The 26,307-nt window shown below is 37.5% G+C and overlaps 1 protein-coding gene across 2 annotated transcripts; it reads left to right on the forward strand.

Annotated features, from left to right (window-relative positions):
• Nucleotides 1-1,997: 1,997 nt before the first annotated feature.
• On the forward strand, nucleotides 1,998-26,163 carry LOC306845577 (NAD-dependent protein deacylase sirtuin-6-like). Of its 2 annotated transcripts, none has more exons than XM_079378453.1 (8): nucleotides 1,998-2,181; nucleotides 3,102-3,229; nucleotides 10,073-10,255; nucleotides 14,064-14,123; nucleotides 15,429-15,524; nucleotides 17,739-17,819; nucleotides 21,557-21,680; nucleotides 23,786-26,163. In XM_079378453.1, the coding sequence occupies exons 1-8, from the start codon at nucleotides 2,116-2,118 to the stop codon at nucleotides 24,173-24,175; spliced, it is 1,128 nt and encodes a 375-aa protein (XP_079234579.1). In that variant the 5' UTR covers nucleotides 1,998-2,115; the 3' UTR covers nucleotides 24,176-26,163. The 2 variants fall into 2 exon arrangements, with proteins under 2 accessions (XP_079234579.1, XP_079234580.1); XM_079378454.1 differs by having other exon boundaries at nucleotides 2,007-2,108.
• The last annotated feature ends 144 nt before the right edge of the window (nucleotides 26,164-26,307 follow it).

Consider the following 26,307-nt stretch of genomic DNA (forward strand, 5'->3'; position numbering starts at 1 on the left):
GTATTGAACAAACAAAACAATAAACATAGTAACAGCTCAAAACATTATAACAACAAAACTAGATATAGCTTTGATATAAACAATATACAAAGGTCTTGGAAAAATAACCAAAAAACAAAACATTAAGCCAGGGGAAATATATAAATGACAATAAATTAAATTTGAGAAGTGGAAAAAAAAAAACTAAATCCAACCCTCCCAACAGCTAGTCAATAGCATATTATAAAGAAGGATAAATATTATATTTTGAGCACAGCGTAAAGGATTTTAAGACTTTGACATTACTGGAAGAGGAAATAGTATCCAGATAACATTTCTGGTCTTTACAAAAAATGGAAAATAGGTTTAACAGACAAAAATGTACATTTATGTATAAAAAAAATTAGTAAAATAAATAGATTTATTAGAAAATATTTGTCTTTTTCATTCTTGTGAGTGTTATAAAAACCAAATAAGACATCCTTAAACACCAAAGAAAAATTAAGGCACGTATATACAGAAACATTTCCAAAAGGTAGCAACATGGACACAAAAGGACCACACTTTCTTCCAAGGAATATCTTCAAAAGCATTACTCCAATAAGATATCACAGAAGGGACAGTGATTATGTCTTTCTGAAAGAGCTGTCTAATCTTTCTATTTCTGAGAGAGGGACTGGACAAAAAGCAAATCTTTCCTATTGCTGTTTCACTGGGATGTGTCCAAGAAATACAAGAAGGTAAAGAATTAGATTCGTTTTTTAAAAGTGCACTGGGGATGGCATCCATCACTATGGCAAAGTCATGAGGGGTGACAGATATACCATATTTTTAAGAATTCTGAATAAGAAAGCAAGAGATCATTTGAATTTAAAAGTTGAGAAACTAAAATAATATTGTTAATAAACCAATCTGAAAAGAAAACGAATCGAATATCTTGATTATTCCAAATAAAATACCTGTGTTGTGTTTGTAAATTAAGTGCCAGGCCAAAAGCACCTGCTTATGGACGTTTGATAATTTGATGGGCAATTTAGAAAAATTATAATTACATACCAAAAGAGAGGGGAGACCACCAACTTTAGAAAAAGTATAATTGGGAATAATGTTCCATATGGATTCAGAATCATTCAAAAAATTGCCTCAACCAATTTATCCTAAATTTATTATTTAAAGAAGAGAAATCTAGAAAATTAAGACCCCTCTGTTCGAAGCAGTTTAAGATAACAGATTTTTTGATGTAATGTCTCTTGTGTTTCCATAAGAAGTCAAAAGCATTGCATCAACCTCTACACAAACTGATTTGTCGACATGCAAAGAAAGAGCAGGGTCAATCTGGAAACACCCTCTGCTTTGGCGAGGAGAGCTCTTCCTCATAAAAACAAGTCTCTTTGGAGCCAAGAGTTCAACTTTTTCTTAGCTTTAGTGATTTCTGGATCAAAGTTTAATTTACCATAGCATTATCATCTTTACAAATGATTACACCTAAATAGTTTACTTGGGACTTAACATGAATATTGTATAGGAATGGGGCACCTTATAGGTAGAAGTTCACATTGATCTAAATTCAGAGATAGACCAGAAGCTTTAGAGTAACACATTAAGAAGATCAAGAGAGATATGGATCTGTAAGTCATTTTTTAAAAACTAGGTAGTGTCGTCAGCCAATTGGCTTATAAGAATATGTTTATCAGCTATGTTAATCCCTTGTAATTGACTATCTGACAAAAAAAGTAGGAAGAAGTTGAGCAGCTATTAAGAAAATGTAAGGTGATGCAGGGCAGCCCTGGAGAACTCCTCTAGACACATTAAACCTTGGACAAACTCCAGATTTGAGATTAATTGAGCAGTTGCCATTTTTATATAAAGTCCGTACCATTTTGCAAAAGAAATCACCAAAACCTAATGCATACAGGGATTGTAAAATAAAATAAAATCATGTTCAAGGGTACAGCAGCTGATCCTCCACCTGCAGGCATACGAACTGACGTCATCGAGGATGTACACAGCACAACTCCACGTAATACACACATTGTTGACGTCACAAGGAGGACCAGAAACCCGATAGAACGGAAGATCAGAAACTCTTGCTTTGACTGACTAACTTAAACTTACCTTTTAGCCAGAAAGTGAGTCATGTCGGTGAATTACTCTGCAGGACTTTCTCCATATGCGGATAAGGGCATCTGCGGCCTCCCGGAGGTGATGTTTACATTTGTAGCAGTTAGCCGGCTAGCTAGAATTAGCTTCATTTAGTGCACATTTGCTCTACGAAATGTACTGTTGTTATTCTGTATGAAAAGCTATTTCAGTCTCTAGACATAGTGCTACGTGTGTAAAGAATAAATCTACCAAATAAATCTGAACAAAAACATTGGCGTTAGGCAGTCACTGAATTAAAATGCTAATAATAAAAACACAAGGTCTTTGTTACTTTGATTTTACCACAGTGAAGGAAGAAACGATATTAATATGAGGAATATCTGCTGTGGTTAAATAATTGATTTTTTTTAATTTATTTTTTTTAGTTAGAATCGCATTTTTTCCACAGTTCACTAGCACAACTGTAAGACAGTTTATGGTTGCCAAGCAACGTACCCCGTTAATATTAAGCCAAATGAGCTGTTATTGAATAATATCAACAACAACACAATAATAATTATATCGGCTGCTCATTCAATCAGATAGTGTATCAATCCCAATTAATCAATCTTACACTAAAATAATGTATTTAAATCTTAACATCTCAATTCAAAAACCATAAAGAGAGAAGAATGTGATTATTCATAAATAGATAGGCTGAAAGATTATTGGTGGTTGCTATTATTTATAGATTGGTCACAATGTATTAAAAACAAAAACAATGGTGTATTCACAAAAACTATTAAGTTAGTATAAGTTCAACAAGATGCAAGCAGTTCAGCTAAATACATGTTTACCATGTGTAAAAGGTCATATGTACAATATAAATACTGCACTCTCATATGGAAAAAAAACAAAAAGTAATTTGAAACGCACTTTGTGCACATTTGTTTGTGTGACCAACTTACTGGTGAGACAGCAGTTGGGCTGTTTGCAGTGCAGGTCATGAGTCTAAAATGTGTGTGTGTGTGTGTTTCCAGGAGTTTGACAGCCCAGAGGAGCTGAAGACTAAAGTGGAGACACTGGCCCAGTGGATAAAGGAGTCACAGTACATGGTGGTTCATTCAGGAGCTGGAATCAGCACGTCCACAGGCATCCCGGACTTCAGGTACTGCACGGATCAGTGTATATTAGCATTATTGATATACTATTATCATTTTTGTTCATATTTAGATTTTTTACAATATTGCTTTTATATTTTCCTTTTTCATTTTAAATTTAAAGTTAAAATTAAATAATTGAATTGTCTTTTTTTTTTGTCTTTTTATTAGTTTTTTGTTTGTTTGTTAAAGGGGTCATCGGATGCGACATGCACTTGCACATGCATGTGTGTTGGCAGTGTGTGTACACAACCACTGTAATGATAAAGATCCACCCATCTCGTTAAATCATTTCCCCTTTCTCATATCAAGCCATTCTCAGATGCCTGTCTGTGTGACATCACACAGACCCAGGCCCCTCCCACGATTGTTGATTCACACCAGCATTTTACCTTAGACCCGCCCTGAGTGAGCTGTCATAAGTCCACCATTGTTTGGATGCCGAATTAAAACATTGTTGTAAGGTTCTTTTATGAATCATTGCAAATCGCCTTTCCTAATAACGTGCTAGTTCGCAAGTTCCCTGGCTAAAGTAAACAGTCTCATGAGAACGGCTGGGCGGGGCGAGCAGAGCTCATTAGCATTTAAAGGAACATGCACAAAAACGGGTTGCTGAAAACCGAGCTGTTTTTAACAAGGTAAAAAGGGTGTTGTTTTACACTACCATTGAGAAATTTTAACCAAAGTATGTTAAAGACTTTTCATTAAGACCCTAAAGAATCTTATCAACTTGTGGAAAACTGCACCTGATGACCCCTTTAATATGTCTGTGTAGTTTTATTAGTATTAGTTTTGGTTTAGTTTAGTCAGTTTATTTGGTTTGTAATTGCAGTACTTAAAATCCCCCTGTAGTCAAAAATTGGATCCCTTAACTCACATTTGATCATCAAAATTACATATTTAATTTTTTTTTTCTTGTGAAAATAATTTTTTCATGCTTTAAACAACTGAAAATAAGAAATGTTGCTTCGGCAAATAGCTGATATAAAATACGTTCAATTTTGTTGTATTTCAGTTAATGTTTATTTTATTTCAAATAATTTATATATAGTTTTAGGTTAAGTAAAAAAATAATAACCCTGGCTTGAATGCATCAAACATGCATGCATTACGTTATTATCAAAAGTCAAAACTAACAAACAAAAGCTAGCATAGCCTGTTCTTGCTGTCCATGTGTGTTAATTAACACTCCCAACTGCTATTTTAAATGCATGAAAGAGGATGCTGACTGACTCTTAAGCACCAAAATGGATAAAAAGCACCATGAATGTAGTCAGTGTCAGTTTTTTTTGCTTTACAAAAAATCATCTGAAGGCATACAGTAGCTTTCTTCGAAATAAAATGTCCAACTATTTACTGAAAAGCTTGTCGTCTTTGTTAGCTTTTAACTCTTGTTTATGTTCACAATACACATAATAACTTCTTAAGGGCAATGCACTTTTTCTCACTAGTGAAATGTTCACTGTCCCTTTAAAGTCATGACTAAGAGTAAAATATTTATAGATATTTTCTTTGAAATACCATCAACAGAGCTATAATTTGTCTTAAAACCAATGGCCAGAGATACGTTTATATTTTCCTCCCACATTCCTAATCTTCTGGCAGCCCAGTAGAAGGAAACTGGGATAATCCTGTAGATTTAATCCTCCGGAAATAACCAAAACCTTGCTTTTCAAACCAGAAATAGAGCTTTTGTTTGCTTCAGTATTTATTTGCGTGTTGGTTCGGTTTGTGTTTGCTCTTTATTTGTTTGTTTTTTGTTAACTCTAATTATACAACCCACTTGTGCATTAGTTATTAAAAATACCCCACTGATTTTACTTTTAAGTCCCTGAACTCCCACATTAATATGGCTTCATAGTGGATCAAATTAGCATGGGTTAAGAAATACTGACTAATGTTATACTGGTCCACCAGAATCACAGAAACTACAGAGAGCTGTCACTAGAGGGAGATATGGAGCTTTAGGAACAATAACAGCTGAAAATGCCATTCATATTTTAGACTGTGCTTGGAATAATACATGCTGCATACTGCCCACGGTTTTTAGGAATATGAAACAGTCATTTGCAACAATGAATGTTTCAGTCTTTTGTATACTTCACATTTTGTTAAAGGTGTAGTAACTGATCCCGGTGTTCCATGTATACTAAACTTTTTTTAATCTAGTTGCTATCATTTCTCATTTTCATTTAGTTTACTGAAAATATATTTTAATTCATTTACTGATTTATACATTTAAAAAAAAAAACTTATATATATATATATATATATATACTTATTTATTTATTTGTAATTAATATAAATAACAATTATATATACTTTTATTTATATATATATAATATATATAATTGCTAAAACAATTACTAAATTACTTTAAATGATTAACTTTATTATTAAGATGAAAACAATACAAAAATAAAAAGGCAGTGCAAATAGCATATTATTTAGCGATAGATACTATTTACACTGTTAAAACAATACGAGTTTCTGCTATTTATTACTTATTGCAAATAGTGGCAATTATCTGCACCTCAGTATTGTAGTACATTATAAAACTGTACGCAATAATAACCAGTTGAGTGTAAATTAGTTTTAATTCAAATTATTAAATGGATACCACCTTATTGGGACAGTAAAGCCCTCCCTACACCTACCCTAAACCTGCCTGTTAATTTTTGTCAACTTTTTGATTATTTCCTTAATTTTTATTGAAAATAAATGCCTTTCTGATGCAATATGAGATTTGAAAAGGGAGAAAAAAAGTTTGGCAAAAGGCGGACTCAAACTCAAATTACCCATCTACACCACTGAAACTGATGCTCAATTAGCGTCTTTTTTTAGTGTTGACTAACCCAATCACACGTTAGTGGGCGGAGTTAGTGTAAATAGCCTTTGCCAACAAGGTGCCCTATTTGCTCTTAGTGTAAATAGACACTCCGAAATAAAAAACATTTCAAAATATGAATAAAATTCTAATAGTATTTAAATGATACTAAAAACATTGGTAGTATACTAGCATACTATTCTGAACACAGACTTTCATTCAGCCATTTGGCGAGATGCATGCTTCGATTTTGTTCTCACGATGGCTTCGGCATCACAAAGCCGAGTCAATGGAAAAAGAGAATTAATCATTAATTTGAAAGAAAGCTCTGATAACCTTTTCCGCATTTGATAAAAAAAAACGAATGGTGATTCTGGTCTCAGTATTTTCTCTTAAGTAGAAAGCTCTTGGACCGTTTCTGAATAAAGCTTATAGCACTTCCTTTCTGTCTTATATTGAATCTCCCCGTTTACGCCACGTAATTGATCAGTTGTTGCTGATGTAAAGATGAGCACTGCTTGCTTTATTGTATTATTGATCTACATGCTTTCAGGTTGTTGCGAGGCTATGGAAGCATTGTCTCCAAATATCTGATTGGACCCATTTCTTAAGTACTTATCATTAGAAGACCTGATCCTCATTGAGTTAGATGGTGAAGCTGACATATTATACATATTCTGTATTAATATTTGGGTGACTCTGTGGATGAACATGCAGGTGGTTTACCTTCAAAAAGTTTTACTTCATTTAGTTTTTCATATTTGATATTATTTTATTACTATTATTATATATTCCATATGTCATGTATTTTAGTTATTTGTTATTTTAGTATTTCCAGTTAAACTATATATAAAATTAGAAATATTGCATTGACGAATAGCTTAAATAAAATGTAAAAAAAAAATCATATTATTATTATTTAATTTTTTTCAAGGAGCATTGTTTTTCAAGAAGTTATTTATTGGAACGCTGAGTACTACAGTCTTATTCTCAACTTGATAAGAGCGCACGCGTGTGTGTGCGTGTGTGTGTGTGTGTGTGTGTGTGTATTTGCAGTAGTGCTTTTCCACACTGCTGAGCCAAGTTGATCTCATTTCACTTTGGTTTACTTTCAGATTTGTGTTTGATGTTCAAATTTTTAATGTTCCATGAATTTCAGAGCTGATTTAATTGGATTCACCTTCTGCTAGTTTGTCATTGTAATTGCTTTAAACCGTACAGAGGGGGGGGTTTAATTTTAAAGGGTGCTGATGTCACGTTGAGTGACGCCTGTTACATTAATTCTTCTTTCACCCAGCTGGTTTTCTTTTCTTCCTCTCTTTGTCATTCCATCGGCACATCTGACTCGTTATCAGAAAAAACGTATGTGATGCGATGGGCAGCTATGAAATATGAAATATGAGATATGAAATTTTCATAAGAACACCTGTCTGTCAAATCTTGATTGACAGAATATTTTTAGAGGTGAAGCTTCTATAGGTGCAAATAGGTGCTCAGTCTCACTGTTAAGAGCATAACGCTAAAGCAATAGTTCTCTCACCATTTACTCACCTTCATGTCATCTGAACCAAATTAGATTTTTAGTAGTGTTATGTTTGCAAGAAATAAACTGCATAAAAATAAATGCATGTTTTATACTATGCTTTTCACTAAGCACAAATAAAATAAAATTATTAAACATGTTCTTTTGAAAAATGTAAAGTACGGTTTGGCACGATATGAGGGCGAGTATAAAACTTGTTTATAGTTAAACTGTTGTTTTAAAATTCATATAGACACACTCACTCTGGTCCTGCTTCAAGGGAGCAGGTTGACACATTTTCATGATTGAGTGTTTTAAAATTCTACAGGCATATTCATCTAAACAGGAGTGCAATAGAATCTTTCAATTTCCCACATTGCACGGCTTGTTGGTGTGCTATGCAGTATTTCATAAGCGGAGAGCTTACCTGGGCCAAACGTAGTCTCGGGCTCAGATGGCGTGCACACAGCCTGTTTACTGACCGCCTGCGTCTTGCACACAAAAATGTCAAGTGTTGAGCTCCAGTCTGATTGCTTGGCTTGATGCAATTTCCGGTTTGCTTGGGGAAGAACTAAACACTACAATTGTTAAAGTTTTCGACACTGAATCTTTGAAAGACAGTCGAAAGTTTCATTTGAGATGCTTAGTGAGCAAGCAGACCTTTGTTTTCATCCGATTTCAGATTTAGCCACCTCCAAATGTCACATTAAGGAAAAGCTAACTGTGTTTGACGGTTAACGTGTCAGTCAGACGCCCACTTTCTGTCTAAGCGGGTGATTCTTGGCCAGAATAAGCTGCTGTGTGTACAAGACTTTGATCAATAGCCTAAAGTCTGGATGGGACTTATTTAGGGGTTTATGTAGTACTTGTAAGAGCTTATCCAAGTTTAGTAAGAACAGAAAACTTTTGATAAGTCAGGCAGGGAAAGCCGCTGCATGTGTGTAGCTAGGAAAGCATGAAAAAGCAAACCGGATTTCAGCAGATTTGGCTGTGTGTGTGTATATGTGTGTGTGTTAATAGAAATTCCCAAGTGCACAAGAGCAAGATTTCTGCCCGTTTAAGTGAACTTTTGAGTCGTCCCTCTTAGTGACTCCATCCGCAGTTGTAAGAAAGCGTAGTGACCTCCTGCTGTTTTCCGTGATGACTAAAACCCTGTCTTTGTCATCCGAGATTCCCAGCAGCTCAGCAGTGCTCACTGAATCACAGAGGGAGAGGAGGATCAGACAGGAGATGAAGGCTTGTGGGAATGGAGAGTCATTTTGTTCTTTCCTCCTGAAGTTCACTGGTTTCTTGTGCCAGAAATAGGTTTATATAATCATTTTCAAACCTAAAGCAGCACAAGTATGCACTGTAACTTAATGGACATTTTTATCCAAATTGTCATGCATTGCATTTTAAACTATGCATTTTATCATTTCATTTCACTGGGAATCGATTGGCTGTTTACTATATAGCATCTATACACACGTGTTCAAAATATTTTTTAAATATAAAAAGGCTCTTCTGTTCACCAAGGTTGTATTTATTTGTTCAAAAATACAAAGAAATGTCGCCAAATATTATTACAATTTAAAATAGCTGTTTTCTATTTAAATATCTAAAAATGTGATTTATTCCAGTGATGCAAAGCTGAATTACTCCAGTCTTCAGTGTCACATGATCCTTCGGAAATCATTCTATGCTGATTTGGTCCACAAGAAACATTTTTGATTGTTATCAATGTTGAAAATATATTGCTTTATTGACATGACATACTTGGATGCATACTGTCAAATCATTGTACACAGAATAAAATAAAAAAAAATACATATAATATACATCCATAAATAAACAAAACAAAATAAAATACATGTAAAATACATCCATATATATCTATATAAACATTAATGGTACTACTAATGCAGATGTGGTCACTTTTTACTTCTTAGTTTGTGGCATTTATAAATATGTTGTGCTACCAAAGAGGAAGTAGGTCCTTCACCAAGTAATATTCTTTATTTGTCATTTTCATGGAGCACCTTTAATTCCTTTTTTAAGGATTCTTTGATTAATAGAAAGTTGCCCATTTATTTAAAAATAAATCTTTTATAACATTCTAGATTTCTTTACTGTCACTTTTGACCAATTAAATGCATTCTTGCTGAATAAAATGTAAACTTTGTAAGGAAAAAAATATGATGCAAAATTTTAAATGGTGACATGTATTTATTTGCATGTTAATATCATTGTGCACAGATTTCAGAACTAGATATTTTTGCAGGTTTGCTTCCTTTATAAATCATGCATTTTATCAATTTATTATAGATTTTTTCACCCCTAGGATTTGAGTTTTGAAACTGACAATATGTTTTCACAGCACATCAAGCCCTATATTTCAAAAGATCAAGGAAGATTCGATTTTTCAGGATATGACCCAGAAAGACTCCTGACTGAAACTGAGGACAAGAGACTGTATTTCAGCCAAAGCATGTTTGTGATCTCTGTGCTGTTTGTATTCATCAGAGGTCCTAATGGAGTGTGGACGATGGAGGAGAGAGGCGAGACGCCTCACTTTAACACCACGTTTGAGGACGCGCGTCCCAGCCTGACTCACATGGCCCTGCTGCAGCTTCAGAGGACAGGACACCTCAAATACCTCATCAGCCAGAACGTAGACGGCCTTCACCTGCGCTCCGGCTTCCCCAGGTAATGACCGATATTACACACAAAAACATCCAGTCTGATTGGCTGGCTTCATGCCGTTCCCACGTCTCTCATACAGCTTTTGATTAAAGTTCTGACCTCTGTCCTGCGTGTGATGTCAGATGTGTCACGTTGATTAGCTCTTTTAATTTTCCCTTCCCGCAAGCAAATGCAATCAGCATGTCTTGTTCTAGACAAATGACTTAATGCTGTTAATGTTGAATTTAGCATATTGACATGATGAATTGCACATTTTAGTCAGGCAGACGTAATTAAAAGCCCTTAGTCATCATCTATTGTTTTGTGTTTTTTAATAATGTTTTGTATTTGAATCAGGGTTATTATCGTGAAATAAAAAAAGACAAAAAAAACTTTATAATATACGATTAATAGTAAAATAACACTGATTTGAAGGTAAACTGATAGAAATGACAAAACTAATAGAATTGGCAAAACCCCAAAAAATTCCTAAAAATTTAATTGTAAAGAACACACATAACACATAATTCAAAAATATTAATAAAAATTAAGTATATGAATAATACTAAAAAACACTAATTTGAATATCAACTAATAGAAATGACATAACTACAAAAATAACAAAACACAAAAATTATTAAAATTTTAATTAAAATTAAAACTGAAAATATAAAAATTAAGTTCTAACATGACTAAAATTTTATAAAATTGATTAAACAATAAAAACAGAATTGACAAACTGTCAGGATCTTGGACCTGTTTTTGTTGTGTTTTGCTCCCCATGTGTTCTGTGACCCAGTTTCTCCCTCATGTTAATTGTTAATTTGATCCCAGGTGTGTCTCCTTAGGTCCCTCGTTATCCTGTGTTTATAAGCCCCAGTCCTTTCAGTTAGTTTTGTCGGTCGTTGAATTGTCTTCCCTGTCCGTGATGTGTTTCCTGTGCCTCCCATGCTCCTAGTTGGATTAAAGATTCTCGTGTTTGTGAATTCCTCGTCTCCTGGTCTCCGTGTCTCCGTGCTCCCGGGCAGAGTTGCAACAGAACGACCGACCACTTACCGAAGACGAGACCACTGCTCAGGATGCTTGAGCTTGTGCCCGTCGTTTACGGGGGTTCACGCCGCCGTTCGCGGCTCACCCCTGCCCGTGCTGCGTGGGATGTCAGGCTGCCTGTCGCGGCTTACCCAGGCCACCCGTTTTGGGGAGAACGGGTCGCCATTCGCCGCACGCCCTTACCCACCGCCCAAGAGAAATTTGCTCCGCCTGAGACGGCGAGGAATGTTCCGCCCGCGGCGAGGATGATTCCGCCGCAAGGGGCGATGAACGTTGCGCCGTCGGTGACGAAGAGGATCCTGCCGTACACGGCGATGAATGTTCCGCCCGCGGCGAGGAGGATTCCGCCGCAAGGGGCGATGAACGTTGCGCCGTCCGCGACGAGAAGGATTCCGCCGCCTATGACGGATCACCCCGAGCCGCCGGGGGAAGAAGTTCAGGTACCAGTGGGGATTTTAATTGAGTTTGAGGGCATGCCATTCCCTCCAGTGCCTGCTCCTCGCCAGTGCCATCCAGTGCCTGCTCCTCGCAAGCGCCCTCCAGTGCCAGCTCCTCGCCAGTGCCTTCCTGTGCCTGCTCCTCGTCTGAGCCCACCAATTCCGGCACCTCGCAAGTGCCCACCTGAGTTCCCGCTGGTTCCGTCCAGCCCACCTGAGTTCCCGCTGGTTCCGTCCAGCCCACCTGAGTTCCCGCTGGTTCCGTCCAGCCGTCCTGAGTTCCCGCTGGTTCCGTCCAGCCGTCCTGAGTTCCCGCTGGTTCCGTCCAGCCGTCCTGAGTTCCCGCTGGTTCCGCCCAGCCGTCCTGAGTTCCCGCTGGTTCCGTCCAGCCGTCCTGAGTTCCCGCTGGTTCCGTCCAGCCGTCCTGAGTTCCCGCTGGTCCCGTCCAGCCGTCCTGAGTTCCCGCTGGTCCCGTCCAGCCCACCTGAAGTCCCGCTGGTTCCGCCCAGCCGTCCTGAAGTCCCGCTGGTTCCGCCCAGCCGTCCTGAAGTCCCGCTGGTTCCGCCCAGCCCTCCTGAGTTCCCGCTGGTTCCGTCCAGCTCTCCTGAGTTCCCGCTGGTTCCGTCCAGCTCTCCTGAGTTCCCGCTGGTTCCGTCCAGCTCTCCTGAGTTCCCGCTGGTCCCGCCCAGCTCTCCTGAGTTCCCGCTGGTCCCGCCCAGCTCTCCTGAGTTCCCGCTGGTCCCGCCCAGCTCTCCTGCGTCTCCGCTGGTCCCGCCCAGCTCTCCTGCGTCTCCACTGGTCCCGTCCAGCTCAGCTCTTCCCGAGCGCCCCCAAGTGTCCGCGCTTCCAGAGCGCCCTCCAGTGCCGGCTCCACGCACGTGCCCTCCAGTGCCGGCTCCACGCACGTGCCCTCCAGTGCCTGCTCCTCGAAGATCCCCACCCTCCCACCCACTCCTGCCTCCTCCACCGCTGTCGTCTGGCAGCCCCCCCGCTCGCCCTCAGCCCTCTATCGGTACGGTGCGAGCCCCGTGGGTCTGCCATCCTCCAGCGTTGCCGGGGCTGGAGTATCCCTTACCTCCGCCTCCAGCCTCCGAGGCCCGGACTCTGCCTCGGTCCGTAGACCCAGTGGCTCCACCTCGGCTCCTAGCTCCCTCGCCTCCACCGTCACTCCTCGATCCACCAGCTCCACCGGGCTCCCTCGTCCCTCCGGCTCCGCCTTGGTCGGGCGTCGACCCGCCATCGCCTCTGGACTCCTCTCCTCTGGCTGCGCCTCGTCGCTCCGTCCCACCGGCTCCGTTGGGCTCCTTCCTCCCTCCAGCTCCACCTTGGTCCTCAGTCGCTCCGGCTCCACCGCGGATCTCCGGGTCTCCGCCTCCACCTCGGTCACCAGAGCCCTCGGCTCCACCCTGTCCCCCCGGATCCTCGGCATCACCCTGGCTCGTTGGCTCTCCGTCTCCGCCTTGGGCTCCTCCACCACCTACTCCGCCGCAGTTGGTCGGCCCCCTGGAGTCGGTGGCCATCCCTCCTCCATGGCTCCTCCCTCCGTCGGCTCCACCGTGGGCCATTGTCACGGCTGTGGCCTGGGTCCAGCTGAGCGCCTCCTGCTCCGGGTCTCTCCTGTCTCTTCCCTGGCTCCTCCCTCCTTCGTCACCGCCTTGGTCTCTGTCTGCCGGCCCCCTCCCGGGTATCCGCCCTCCTCCTGAGCCGCCTCCCAAGTTCCCACCCGCCCCTCCCCTTTGGATGTTTCTATGGTGCGAGGACGCACCTTCCGGGAGGGGGGCGATATGTCAGGATCTTGGACCTGTTTTTGTTGTGTTTTGCTCCCCATGTGTTCTGTGACCCAGTTTCTCCCTCATGTTAATTGTTAATTTGATCCCAGGTGTGTCTCCTTAGGTCCCTCGTTATCCTGTGTTTATAAGCCCCAGTCCTTTCAGTTAGTTTTGTCGGTCGTTGAATTGTCTTCCCTGTCCGTGATGTGTTTCCTGTGCCTCCCATGCTCCTAGTTGGATTAAAGATTCTCGTGTTTGTGAATTCCTCGTCTCCTGGTCTCCGTGTCTCCGTGCTCCCGGGCAGAGTTGTAACACAAACACACAAAACTAACACTTTATAAAAATATAAATTTATTTAAAAATATTAATACAACTCTAAAAGTATATGAATTATACAAAAATAACATTGATTTAAACTCATATAAACAACCCACAGTCGTTTGCACGTATTGACGGGATTGTGTCATCATTTACTCATCCTCTCTTTAATCGCTTCTCTTTCTCTTGTTATTGATTTTGATTCATTACTCATTCTTCTCTTCTTATTGGGTTTGTTTCTTTCTCTCTATCTGCTAGGGATCGATTGTCAGAGCTGCACGGGAACATGTTTGTTGAAGAATGTGAGAAGTGTGGCAAGTATGTAATCGATCTGTCTGAACATGTTAATGAAGTCTGTCTGCACACGTCAAGAGCAGGAATAACCACATCTTCTGATGTAGTTGAACAAGTACAAGACATTCAGGACTGTTTTAAACTTGTTGCTGTGTTACTGGTTGCTAAGGGTAGGTAATGATGGAAAAAGACAGACTTTAAATTATTTATTTGACCAGCAGCATACAATGGTAGAAACCTTCAGTTGAACTTGCGGTTTGTTTCTGAAAAGTTTCAAATGACCTAAAAATAGAACTTAAATCTAATTTATAGGTGAAGTATGTAATTTTGTATGTTTAATGTGTTATCCTAGTTTTAAGCTAAATTCTGAATTCATTACAGGTTAAGCTCAGTAGCATTTGTAGCTCAGTAGCATTAAGCATTTGTGGATTATTACCACAAACATTATTTCCATTTGTCCCTGCTTAAAACAAAAAAAAAAAGCAAAAATCTGACTTGCAATGTGCCAGTTTGTAAAGATTAAAATACGTTGTTTGCTTATCAAAGCAGATTTGGCATTCCATCACTTGCTCTCCAGTGGATCCTCTGCAGTGAATGGGTGCCGTCAGAATGAGAGTCCAAACAGCTGATAAAAACATCACGTAATCCACACCACTCCACTCTATTTATTTAACATCTTGTGAAGCCAAAAGCTGCATTTTTGCACTTTTTAACTTCAGTCCATTGCTTCTGGCTTCAGTCCATTGCTACGTGTCCTCTTTCCAAACATGCATTTCTCCAGTGAAAAAGTCATCTCGTCTGAATCAGGAGAGAATATGCACAGATCAAACACTGTTTACAAGCGAAATCAGCTCTATACAAATATGTGGATGGATTTTGTTGTGAGAGACAACAAGGGATAGACTTTTTCACTGGAATAAGTGTTGTTATTGATGGACTGGAGAGGTGTGGATTACTTGTGGATTATTGTGATGTTTTTATCAGCTGTTTGGACTCTCATTCTGACGGCACCCATTCACTGCAGAGGATCCATTGGTGAGCAAGTGGTGGAATGATAAACAAATTCTATTTACAGAAAAGTCTTTGAATTTCCAGTCTCCAAAAACATATTGATTCAGGTTTAGTTTTCTAATGCACACTGCATGTTTGATATTGAACATGTGCAGTATTGATTGTGTATGTGCATCATAGCTCTGTGTCTAACAGATAAACCCTGTAAGAATGCTGAGCTATCGATCACACAAAAATCTGTATCGAAGGAGGTAACGGGTCGTGTGCTGGTACTGCCACTGTCACAGCGATAAGCACTTGTGCTCTGGGCTGTTTCAGGCAATATGTTCGGGACACTGTAATTGGAGTGATGGGTCTGAAGCCAACCGGACGCTACTGTGATGTCACGCGCTCAAGAGGACTCCGATCTTGCAGGTGATTGCACCGTTTTAGAGGAATGGAGCGCAACATGTCCATCATCATTTTCCATGATGGTGGGAGCCATAATTTTATGACTAGCACACACAATTTATTAGGGAATTTATTATTTATTATATGTCTACAGTAAAAAATATGTAACACTTTATTTTAGGGTCTTTTAACTAGTTGTTTATTAGCATGCATATTAATAGAATATTAGCCATTTATTAGTAGTAATTAAGCACTTATTAATGCCTTATTCTACATGACCTTATTCTACATCCCTTTTCTTACCCAATACCTAAACTTAACAATTAGGTCGTAGTTAATAATTAATAAGTGTTCCCTATTCTAAAGTGTTACCAAAAATATATTTATGTAGTCTCGTATATCTCTTCCCAAGCTCTTACAACACAGTACCGTTCAAAAGCTTGGCATCCATACGATTTTTTAAATGTTTTAATGACATCTCTTCTGCTCAACACATGTATTTGATAAGCAGTAATGTTGTGAAATATTAGTACAATTTAAAATAATTGTTTTCTTTTGTAATATATTTTAAAAAATTCTATTTATTCCTGCTGAATTTTCAGCATCATTACTCCAGTCTTCAGTGTCACATGATCCTTCAGAAATCATTGTAATATGCTGATTTGCTGCTCAAGAAACATTTCTGATTATCATCCGTGTTGAAAACAGTGGCTAAAGAAATACAAAGGTAGTAGCCTGCTAGTGTCTGTATGTGCTAAGGGCCCTCAGGAGACCTAGTGGTCAGCTCACACCGTTTGCATTGAGGGACCTGCTCAGTTGTCATCGGCAGTCTCAGGCTGTGCTTCCTATGGCTGTAATGGCCCCTGGCAGTCTGAGGCCCCGGGGCACCAGCCCCTTCACTTCATAATCCAGCCGTGAGCATCCTCTGACATTGCAGTAGGCAAGTGTTACGTCTTCTGTGGCCAGATTCACAAAAAGTTTATGGATGAAGTTTTTACGATAAATTTCTTAATATAAATTTCAAGTAGTCCAGTGTGTGGGTGCTTTCATACATGCAGTATGCTGTCAAAGATAATGTCATATTTATGGGCTAAGATAGCTCCTTGGCTCATTTTTATCGAGTTGTTACTGAATTTCAAAGCAAAAAGTCGAGTCACACATAATCATGACCAATCTGATTAGCTCAAAATTGTTTTGATTATTGATCATTGGTGTCACTTTACAAAACTTGCATATCCTTATTAATAATAAAATCTATTATAGTTCTAAGTTGTAATGCTAAATTACAACAATTTGTATGAAATTGGCCAATAAATCCATATAACATCTTACCTTTGGGGATTTAAGACAAGTTGACCACTAAAGCAAGATTCTTTTAAAGAATTTGGGGAAAAAATAAAAATTGTCTTAACAATTTTAAGAGAAGAGATACAGTAAGAACGTTCTTTAGAAGCATTTTTTGGATACAATTTTTTATTTTTTTTTAAAATAAGAAAATGTCAGTTAAAAAATTATTTTCGGGAATCTGGCCCCTTGCTTAAAGTATGTTTTAGTATAGTGACATCAGTGTTATTTCATATTAATACACTATTGTAGTTTTTATAAATATTTTACATGTTTTTAGTTTTATATTTTCCATTTTAATTTTGCTAAAGGTTTTATAAATTTTTTGTCTTTGTTGTTTTTATTCGTTTTTGTTTGTTTGTTTAAGTCCATAGTTTTTATTTATTTTTATTTCAGTTTTAGTTATTTTAGTGCATCAAGGTAAACTAATCTTAAATTGGGACTAAACTTAAATAGAATTAATAAAACTACAAATGTTGCCTTGGCAATGAACTGAAATAAAATAAGCTTCGAGTTTTTCAAGTTTTTTTTTTTTTTTCAGTTCAGTTTTTATTTCAAGTAATTTATTTTTTTTATTTTTTAATGGTTTTAGGTTTAGTTAACGATAACTCTGGTTATCACAAACCACTGTAAGTCACTAGTCAAAACGGGTAAGAGAATAAAATTTTTGATATTGACATTGATGCGCATGTTTCTTAAGTTGACATGCTGCCTTAAAATGCAATGTTTATGGTGCATGACGCTCACTAAAACAATAAAACAAGATTAAACGCACACAGAAGTGTGTCTGATGCATCTGTACATAAAACATTTAAAAATTGCAAGCACACACTCTGCGCATACGCCTCTCAGATTTCGTTGCCTGTCATGAGCTGTTCTGTCTTTTCTCTCCAGAGGGAAGCTGATCAGCACTATATTGGACTGGGAGGACGCACTGCCTGACAGAGACCTGAATAGAGCTCATGAAGCATGTCGGTAAGAAAGATAAATATTTCGGGAATAATAAGGTGTGTTGAACAATACACGGAGAAGGCCATTATATAGGGAATCAAGAATGGTGCTCATTGAGAGCAAGACAAGTAGCAATTACAGGTCTAAAATAAGATTAATGATTGAATGATTAAGGAAACTCAATTCAAAGGCAGTTTCTAGCTTCACTATCATGTACACCTTTTATGTATAAATTTGACCAGATAATTGCTGGGCTATTACAGTTACATAGAACTAAATCCATTATTATTATATATTTTTTTTTATTACTTGAAATAAAATAATTATTAACTACACAAAAAAAAAAAATATATATATATATATAGAGAGAGAGAGAGAGAGAGAGAGAGAGAGAGAGAGAGAGAGAAATATAATATTTAAATCAAAATGAAAATGGAAAATAAAACCTAATTTTAATAAATAAATAAATAATAAATAATAAAATATTAATAAAATCTATAAAAGTAATAATTGTTAAAAAAAAAATGTTAAATGTCAAATATTAAATGTTACATCGAAATCAATATGGATTTTTTTAAATGGAATTTTACAGCATTTGCTATAAATGATTTATCCATGCATCATTTTGTTTTAGCAAACAACAATGATCCGATTTCCTGACAAAACTAAATTTCTTCTCATTCAAGGAACACGAAGAAAAGATGGTTGCAATCTTCAGTTTCATTTTCAGTTTTTATTTTAAAAAGTCCACAGGATTGTACAGAGCAGCAAGTCGTGACTTTATGTCCATAATTCATTGCAGTTTTGCAATATCTCAACCTAATTTATACATATATGCTTCTGTAGCCAAAATGTTACTGTATATTCCAGCAATGATAGATTATAAACTTCATATCAGTACATCAGATTGATCTCACTTCCTGTACAATACTGTCGGCCATCAAAATTGTGTGTTGCATGCAAATGGTTTAGTTTATCAAAACACTTTTTAATTACTTCTAACTACTTCAGTTTCAGGTCAAATTAAGAGATAAGAGTGCTCAGTCTTAATTATTGTATCAACAGCACCATATCCAGCTTAATCATATTACAGCGAACGTACTGCAGTCTCACAAGACTCAGCACAGAGACGCACACACATACAAAACATCCCGCAACACCTGCTGCACATCTGACCCGCGACTGTCCTCTGGGCTTCCACATGCTTTCAAAATCCAATGGAGCTTGAAAGAAAAGAAATGTGACCTTGGAAGTAGACAGCGCTCGAATGTGGGGTTTTTTCTGTCTTTATTGAAATGCACAACAGTTACAATTTGAGTCCCTCCAGTCATTTTATTAAATATGTTCGATAATTTGTTTAGCCTGTCAGTGGTTCAATTCAGGACACAGTACTACAAAGCTGTTCAATACAATTCAGAATTGCTTTATTTGCCTGACTGTAAAAAATACAAATGTTTCCTAGTTTACAAGATGTCTATATGTTACACGAGTTAAGAATGAGATTGAACTTTGTGTTATTAAAGGAATAGCGCACCCAAAAATGAAAATGTCCTCACCCTCAGGCCATCTAAGATGTAGCTGAGATGCTGGAGAAATTTAGCATTACATCACTTGCTCGCCAATGGATCTTCTGCAGTGAATGGGTGCCGTCAGAATGAGAGTCCAAACAGCTGATAATAACATCATAACATGTACTCCAGTAAAAAATACATATTTGTTTAGAACTGTTTTGGCTTGTAAACGGTGCTTGATTTGAGCATATTTCTCTCCTGATTCAAGTTTTTCACTGGAGAACGCAATATTAAGGATAGAAGCAACAGTTTGAATTTAAAACATCTTAAAGGTGCAGTAAGCCATTTCTGAGAAACACTGTTAATATTTGAAATCACTAAAACAAACACGCCTCTATTTAAAAAGATTCACAAACATGCTGTGCAACACAGGCACCTCCCGCATCACGAGTGGACATGCCCCTTATTGCTGATTGACTACAAGTGTGTTTTGGTGCTCGGTCCGATCCGCTTTCAACAGCGTTTCAGAGCAGAAATCGCTTACTGCAGCTTTAATGATGGTATTTTTTCCTTACAAACATTCAGATTTTTGCTTCACAAGACGTTAACTGTTGGATTACTTGTGGATTGTTGTGATGTTTTTATCAGCTGTTTGGACTTTCATTCTGACGGCACCCATTCACTGCAGTGGATCCATTGGTGAGCAAGTGATGGAATGATACATTTTTCAGCTTCATACATCAGCTATGAAACTTTTTGCCTGCGAAATTTCTTTGAAATGTGACTGCAGCACCTTTACAGATGTCTTTTAAATGTGTTTTAGTTAAAAGCTTGTCTAAGCATGTAGTTTTCACAGTGGACAAATGGCATTTTCAGGTGAAATTGGAACGGTGCTGATGAGTTTCCTATGACCGCATGAGACCCGACAACTAATCAAGCACCTACAAGCTTCTGTTCAGACTTAAAGAAGATTCATAATTCTCACTTTTGCTGTTTTTCGCTCTTTCAATATCCTCTCTCATGGTTGGAGGGCACTTGTGATTTCTTGATAAGATAGGTTGTAGTTGTTTCTTGCCTGCTGCAATCATTCATTATGTCTGGATTTTGGATGTTGTGGTGAAAGGAAGGTTCAGCCAATCTCTTTTCATCATGCATTTAGAAAGCTGTTCATCCAGGTTGTAGTAGTTCATGGGAAATTAACGGAGCTTTTAGTGAACCAATATTCATTATGTTGTGTACAGGATAATTATCTCCTTATGTAAGCCTAATATTAATTAAACATAAGTATTGTACTGTTTCTTTTGAATAGTGTACTTTAAAGTTAATGATGTTCAGCTTAAAAGAGACTTCGAAACGGTGATGATAAAAGGCACAGTGCTTTTGTTACAGCTCAGCTAATTGTTACAATTCAGGTCTGGGAATATCTTCAAGCCTTTTCTCCACCACTGTTGCATGTTACTATTCTGTCCTTTCTGCAATTTCAGGATAGCAAACACACTTCAACACTTGTGAAGGAGAAAGAAATAGTCGACTAGTCAACCATTTAGACCCATTCTGCTCATTTCAGAATTTTCTATATACATTTTATTTTAAATGACCAGGCCATTAATTAAATTAATTTATTATTATTATTATTATTTACAAAAATGCAGCCTTATATTTTGGTTTAATTTAAGATTTTTTATTTTATTTTATTAGCACATTTCCTCATCTAATTCTCATGATTACAATGTATGTATTTAATTTGTGTAATTGTTGTTTATTATATTTTCAGTTAATGTTTTGTGTGTGTGTGTGTGTGTGTGTGTGTATACATTGCATTTATTTTATTTGAAACATCATAAAAGTAGTAGTGTTCTTATTTTACTATTAAGAACCTTTATTCAAATAAATCAGACATTAAATTACATATAAATATTAGTTTAATGTTAGTTTAATTACTAAATTTGCTAAAACTGAAACAAAATAAAGCATAATTAAAAAAAAGAGAATATAAACTACAAAACCACATTTAAAACTGACTAAGAAAAAATAAAATAGAAAAAGAAAACTAATTCAGTATATTAATAAATTATATGATATTAGATAAATAATAATAAAATAACGCTAAAAGGCTGTGCAAATAAAATTACATGAGATACAATTAACATATTTCATTCTTTTTTTATGTGGAATTTCTTGATTTTTCTGATGATTCTGAGAAAAGAATAACAGACCCCAGTAGCTGATACTCCACGTCTCTCTTCACAGGCGAGCTGACTTGGCCTTGACGCTGGGAACATCTCTTCAAATTAAACCTAGCGGAGATCTTCCTCTTCTGACCAAACGCACGGGAGGGAAGCTGGTTATAGTCAACCTTCAGCCTACCAAACATGTACGTCTCACCAACCTCAAAAAATCATTTTCCTTCAAATTTAATTAAAACTAATACTTTATTCCAGCAAGGATGCTTTAAATTGCTCAAAAGTGACATTATGAAGCAGCACATCAGCATATTAGAATGATTCCTGATGGATCTTGTCACACTGAATACTGGACTAACGATGCTGAAAATTCAGCTTTGCATCACAGAAATAAATTACATTTTACAATATATTACAATAGAAAACAATTATTATAAATTGTAATAATATTTCAAACTTTTTACTGTATTTTTGATCAAATAAATGTAGCTTCAGTGAGCATAAGAGACTTGCAGAGCATCGCACACGACATGCATATTTGACAAATATATATTTATCGTAACCACAAATTAGGAATTTCTTCCATAACATTGTCATCATTTACTCATGCTCATGTTGTTCCAAACCTGCATGAATTTCTCTCTTCTGTTGAACACAAAAGAATATATTTTGAATAATGTAAGCAACTAAAATGTTTCTGGCCACATTGTTCTAATTTGTTCCCTCTTTTGATTTAATTGAAACAAGGTTACAAAATAATACAACGTGGCCATAATTTCCTAAAATAAGGGAACAAATTAGTACAACATGGCCACGATTTACTGAAACGAAGGAACAAATTATTAACAAAGGAATTAACTAAGCAGTTGCTGGTCCCTATTGACTTCTGTAGTATGAAGTCAATGGGGACTAGCAGCTCACTAAAGTCTTTTTCTTAGTCCTCACCCACACAAACACAAATAGCAGTTTGAAATCTGTCAGCACGTGCACTGTGAACACACTCAGATAAGCGTCCTTCAAAAGCACAGCTAAATCGTTATTAAAATAATTTTGATTAAGAAGCTTTTCGGCTTCATCAGAGTTGGACTGGATTTTCTCTTAAGCTCGTATCGTTAGTCTGTCATTTCCTTTCTGATCTCATCATGTGGCTGGAATGTTTTTTTAATGGATTAATCCTGTTCATTTTTAGACGTGTTGTTATCTGCCCATGTTTGAGTCATGTTTCATCTGAAGGTTATTTTTGCCGCATTACCTTATTGCTTTCACTTCCTGTCAACATCTCAGTTCCCAAATTGGATTTCTTTTTTTATAATTCTTGTCTGAAATTCAAAGCCTGACACGTATGCAACATGAGTTATTCCAGGTGTCAGATTTTTGGAGGGGGAGTTTATGGTATTATAGCGGCTTAACGTGTAAAGAAATTGAATTTGACATTTCTTGTGCGGTTTCGTTGTGCTCGTTTGTATCTATCTCTGTTGTGATTGATTAAAGTGTGCATTTATTCAAAGTAAATTAGTGTTTCACACAGACGGGCTAAAGAATGAAAAAATAGAAATGTTGGCGTGTAATTTTCAAGGAAAAGTTTGGGGTTAGTAAGAATTTTTACTGTTTTTGAAAGAAGTCTGTTATGCCCACCATCATTACTCCAGTCTTCAGTGTCACATGATCCTTCAGAAATCATTTTAATATCCTGTTTTGCTGCTCAAGAAACATGTTGAAAACAGTTGTTCTGCTACATATTTTTGAAAACACTGATAGTTTACAAGAACTTTTGTATCATTATACATGTTTTTACTTTCACTTTGGATTAATGCATCCTTGTTTAACAAAAGATTTTAATAATAATCTTAGCTTCCCCAACCTTTTCAGCAGTAGTGTGTATGTAATATTTTGTTTGTTCAGGGAATTTAGCATTTTAGTTGCATCACGCTCTTAGTGTTAGAGCACACAAAAATTAAAACATAATTATTGACAAATTTATGCAATCTATATGACTTTCGTCCTTCTGTTGGTCACAGAGATTGACAAAAAGCTTGATGTATGATAAAGTCATCATACAACTTCTAATGTGATAGTTTTCACTGAATAATTGCTTAAATTGTCATCCACAAAAAGCTGTTGTAGTTTCCAAGTCATGCATATTTTATGAGTTTTTTTTTTTCTAATGTGGGTTAATCATCATTTATGTTCATTGTATGGAAAAGAAGGTGAGTAAATAATGACAGAATTTTTAGTCAGGTGTCACTTTAAAATTTCTCAGGTTGTTTTACTTAACAGTGCTACTTGGTTTTTGTAGGACAAACACGCCCACCTGCGTATCCACGGCTATGTAGATGAGGTCATGGGTCAGCTGATGAAGCTGCTGGGATTGGAGGTTCCCGAGTGGGAGGGGCCAACGCTGTGCGAAAGCTCAGGTGGAGACCAGGACATCCTCCCATTCGGAGCCTGGAAAAAGGAAGTGAAGATTGAGCTGAAGATAGAGGAAAATAAACACTCTGTTCCAAAAAAACGAAAGAAGGAGCAGGATTATGAGATAAACTGCAAGAAAGATGTTAAAGTAAAAGAAGAGGACAAGGAAGCGGTGTTTAGTGACTCTCGACCAATCAAAACGCCGAAGTCATCCTGTGAGACGCATCCTTCAAACGGCTCCTCCCACAATCCTACAAGTTCTTCTGCCGTAAATTAAACGGTCACAGACCCTGAACAGCCCTCTTCCTAGAGCCCTGTCACAATCACAGAGAAACTGAATGACAAATCTCTCTCAGGAAGTGTGGTCACTGTATGCCCTGTGTTTACATCATCATGAGGAAAGCCTGGACTCAGGCCTGGTAGATGAAGTGATGTCATCAGGCTGTTAGCTAGTGAGTGGATAAATTAGGTTGATGATTATTTCTATTTGCCAGCTGATCTGTGCAGTTATTCTGGATGGAGGTTTTGGTAAATCATGGTTTTTTACTGTAAAATAAAGATAAGATGATTTTTTTTTCTAACCTCAAATAAATCAGGTTTGAAAAAGAAAAAAAAAAGGTTGCTGCACAAAGCATGTCTTTCATATTTCATCCTGATATATCACGTATATATCACATTTTGTTATTTTTATGATGCTAGATAATTATTTTAACAGTGATAGACTTTTTTTTACATGGGAAATTTGCTTAATTTTCATGCCACAATGAAAAGAAAACGACTTAATGGTCTTAAAAATATGCTTTATACTCTATGCAATATATTTTTAATGTTTTGTTTTATTTTGGGGTGAAATATGACCCAGGGAAGCTTTGTGAGGTTCAACTTTTAAGGGAAAAAAAGTCAAATGTTGAATTTGCTTGAGCTATTCATATTGATTGTGTAACATGTAATGTCTCGTAACGGCCACATCTTTAGCCACTAATTTCATTGTCTTCAGCGACATTGTGTAACTTTTGTTTTTCTACTTTTTCATCAAGAACAAACATTGTATATAAACAAGATGCTGAAACTGTCACTGTTTTTTTTTTAGTTTGTAGTTGTAAGTTATTTTAGGATTTAAAAGCTGTCTTGTTTCCTTGTATTCTGCCTTTTCCAAAGTACCTCTTTAACCAAATTGGAAGAACAAGTATGAAAATGTAATGATAGATAGACATTTATAGAAAGAAAAAGGAAGAAGTAAATATAGGCCTATAGAAACATATATGTCTTTTATAGAAATGTATTTAAACACAAATTTGCATGTTTATACGCGTGTATGCAATAAATTGTTAGCCATTTGTATAGTTTGTAGACATGCTATTCAGAGCATTCCATATAGGTTTACATAGGCGTATGCATTTGGTTGACACTTTTATGCACAAATAAGTCACTAAAGGGGTTTCAATTTGCTCCCTTAGAAGGTAGCTATTTGCACACGGCATGGCCTCCTCTATCATCTCACTGAACGGAGCAATGAATTCTCCAGACGAGCCTTTGAAAGTGCTGCATTAAACTGCTGAGGAGGCTGTTCGAGTCGGACAGTGACCACCACGGCTGATGAGTGGAGAATATACAAGTCAAGCATACATCAGCTGCCGCAGAGACTATTAACACGTCCCCGAAGTGCCATCAGGACTGTTTTGACAGGCCTCTAGTGATCCAGCCACTTCTGAAAGAAAAATTGAAAGCTCTCTCTAACCCTCCGGTGTCTTTGTCTGTTCAAACACCGCTCATGCAAAAACACAGAATAAAACAACAGAGGCACAGGGAAAGCTGGATAAACACGGAGCTCGTGTTCTGATCGCTCCGGGGACCAGAGCTGTTCCGGTGAAGTCAGCCGACGCTTCTCTTATGATCAAAGATGAATGAAAGCTGAACTGAGAACTCCTAGAACAAAGTCCTGGTACAGGCTGAGCTGGCCTGGATTCCTTCCAGAAGCTCCGTTCGCCACATGAACCCTTAAAAATCTGCAGAGATTCTTTCGACAGCACAGAGCCTTTAGTCAACAATAGCTCTGACAAAATCCCTACAGAGACAGAAGCCTCATCTAGTTTATCCACTATACAAATTGTCTAAACGAGCAGACATCGTAACGGCTGTGTCATCAAAATCGACAAAGTGATTCTCAACAGATCGATATTTGTGTATGCCAGCTGTTTTCTGCTGTGCTGCAAAAAGCACATGATTATAGTTCATACTGAGTTATTATATTTCATCCTGAAGCACGAATTTGTTTTGGAAGTGAATGGTGGAGTGCTTTTACGCTTGAGGTTCAGAGCTGGTCAGAAGGCTGCAAATGCACTGCAAAAGTACTTTCTTAGTATTTTTGTCTGTTAGCTAGACTTTCTTAAAGGAAAAGTTCACCCAAAT

Source organism: Barbus barbus, assembly GCF_936440315.1.
Source record: "Barbus barbus genome assembly, chromosome: 26".
Lineage (NCBI taxonomy): Eukaryota > Metazoa > Chordata > Actinopteri > Cypriniformes > Cyprinidae > Barbus > Barbus barbus.

Coding starts and splice junctions, on each gene's coding strand:
- LOC306845577 (XM_079378453.1), top strand. CDS start 2,116: ATGTCGGTGAATTACTCTGCAGGACTTTCTCCATATGCGGATAAGGGC. Junction 2,182..3,101: donor GCATCTGCGGCCTCCCGGAG/GTGATGTTTACA, acceptor GTGTGTTTCCAG/GAGTTTGACAGCCCAGAGGA. Junction 15,525..17,738: donor AGAGGACTCCGATCTTGCAG/GTGATTGCACCG, acceptor TTTTCTCTCCAG/AGGGAAGCTGATCAGCACTA.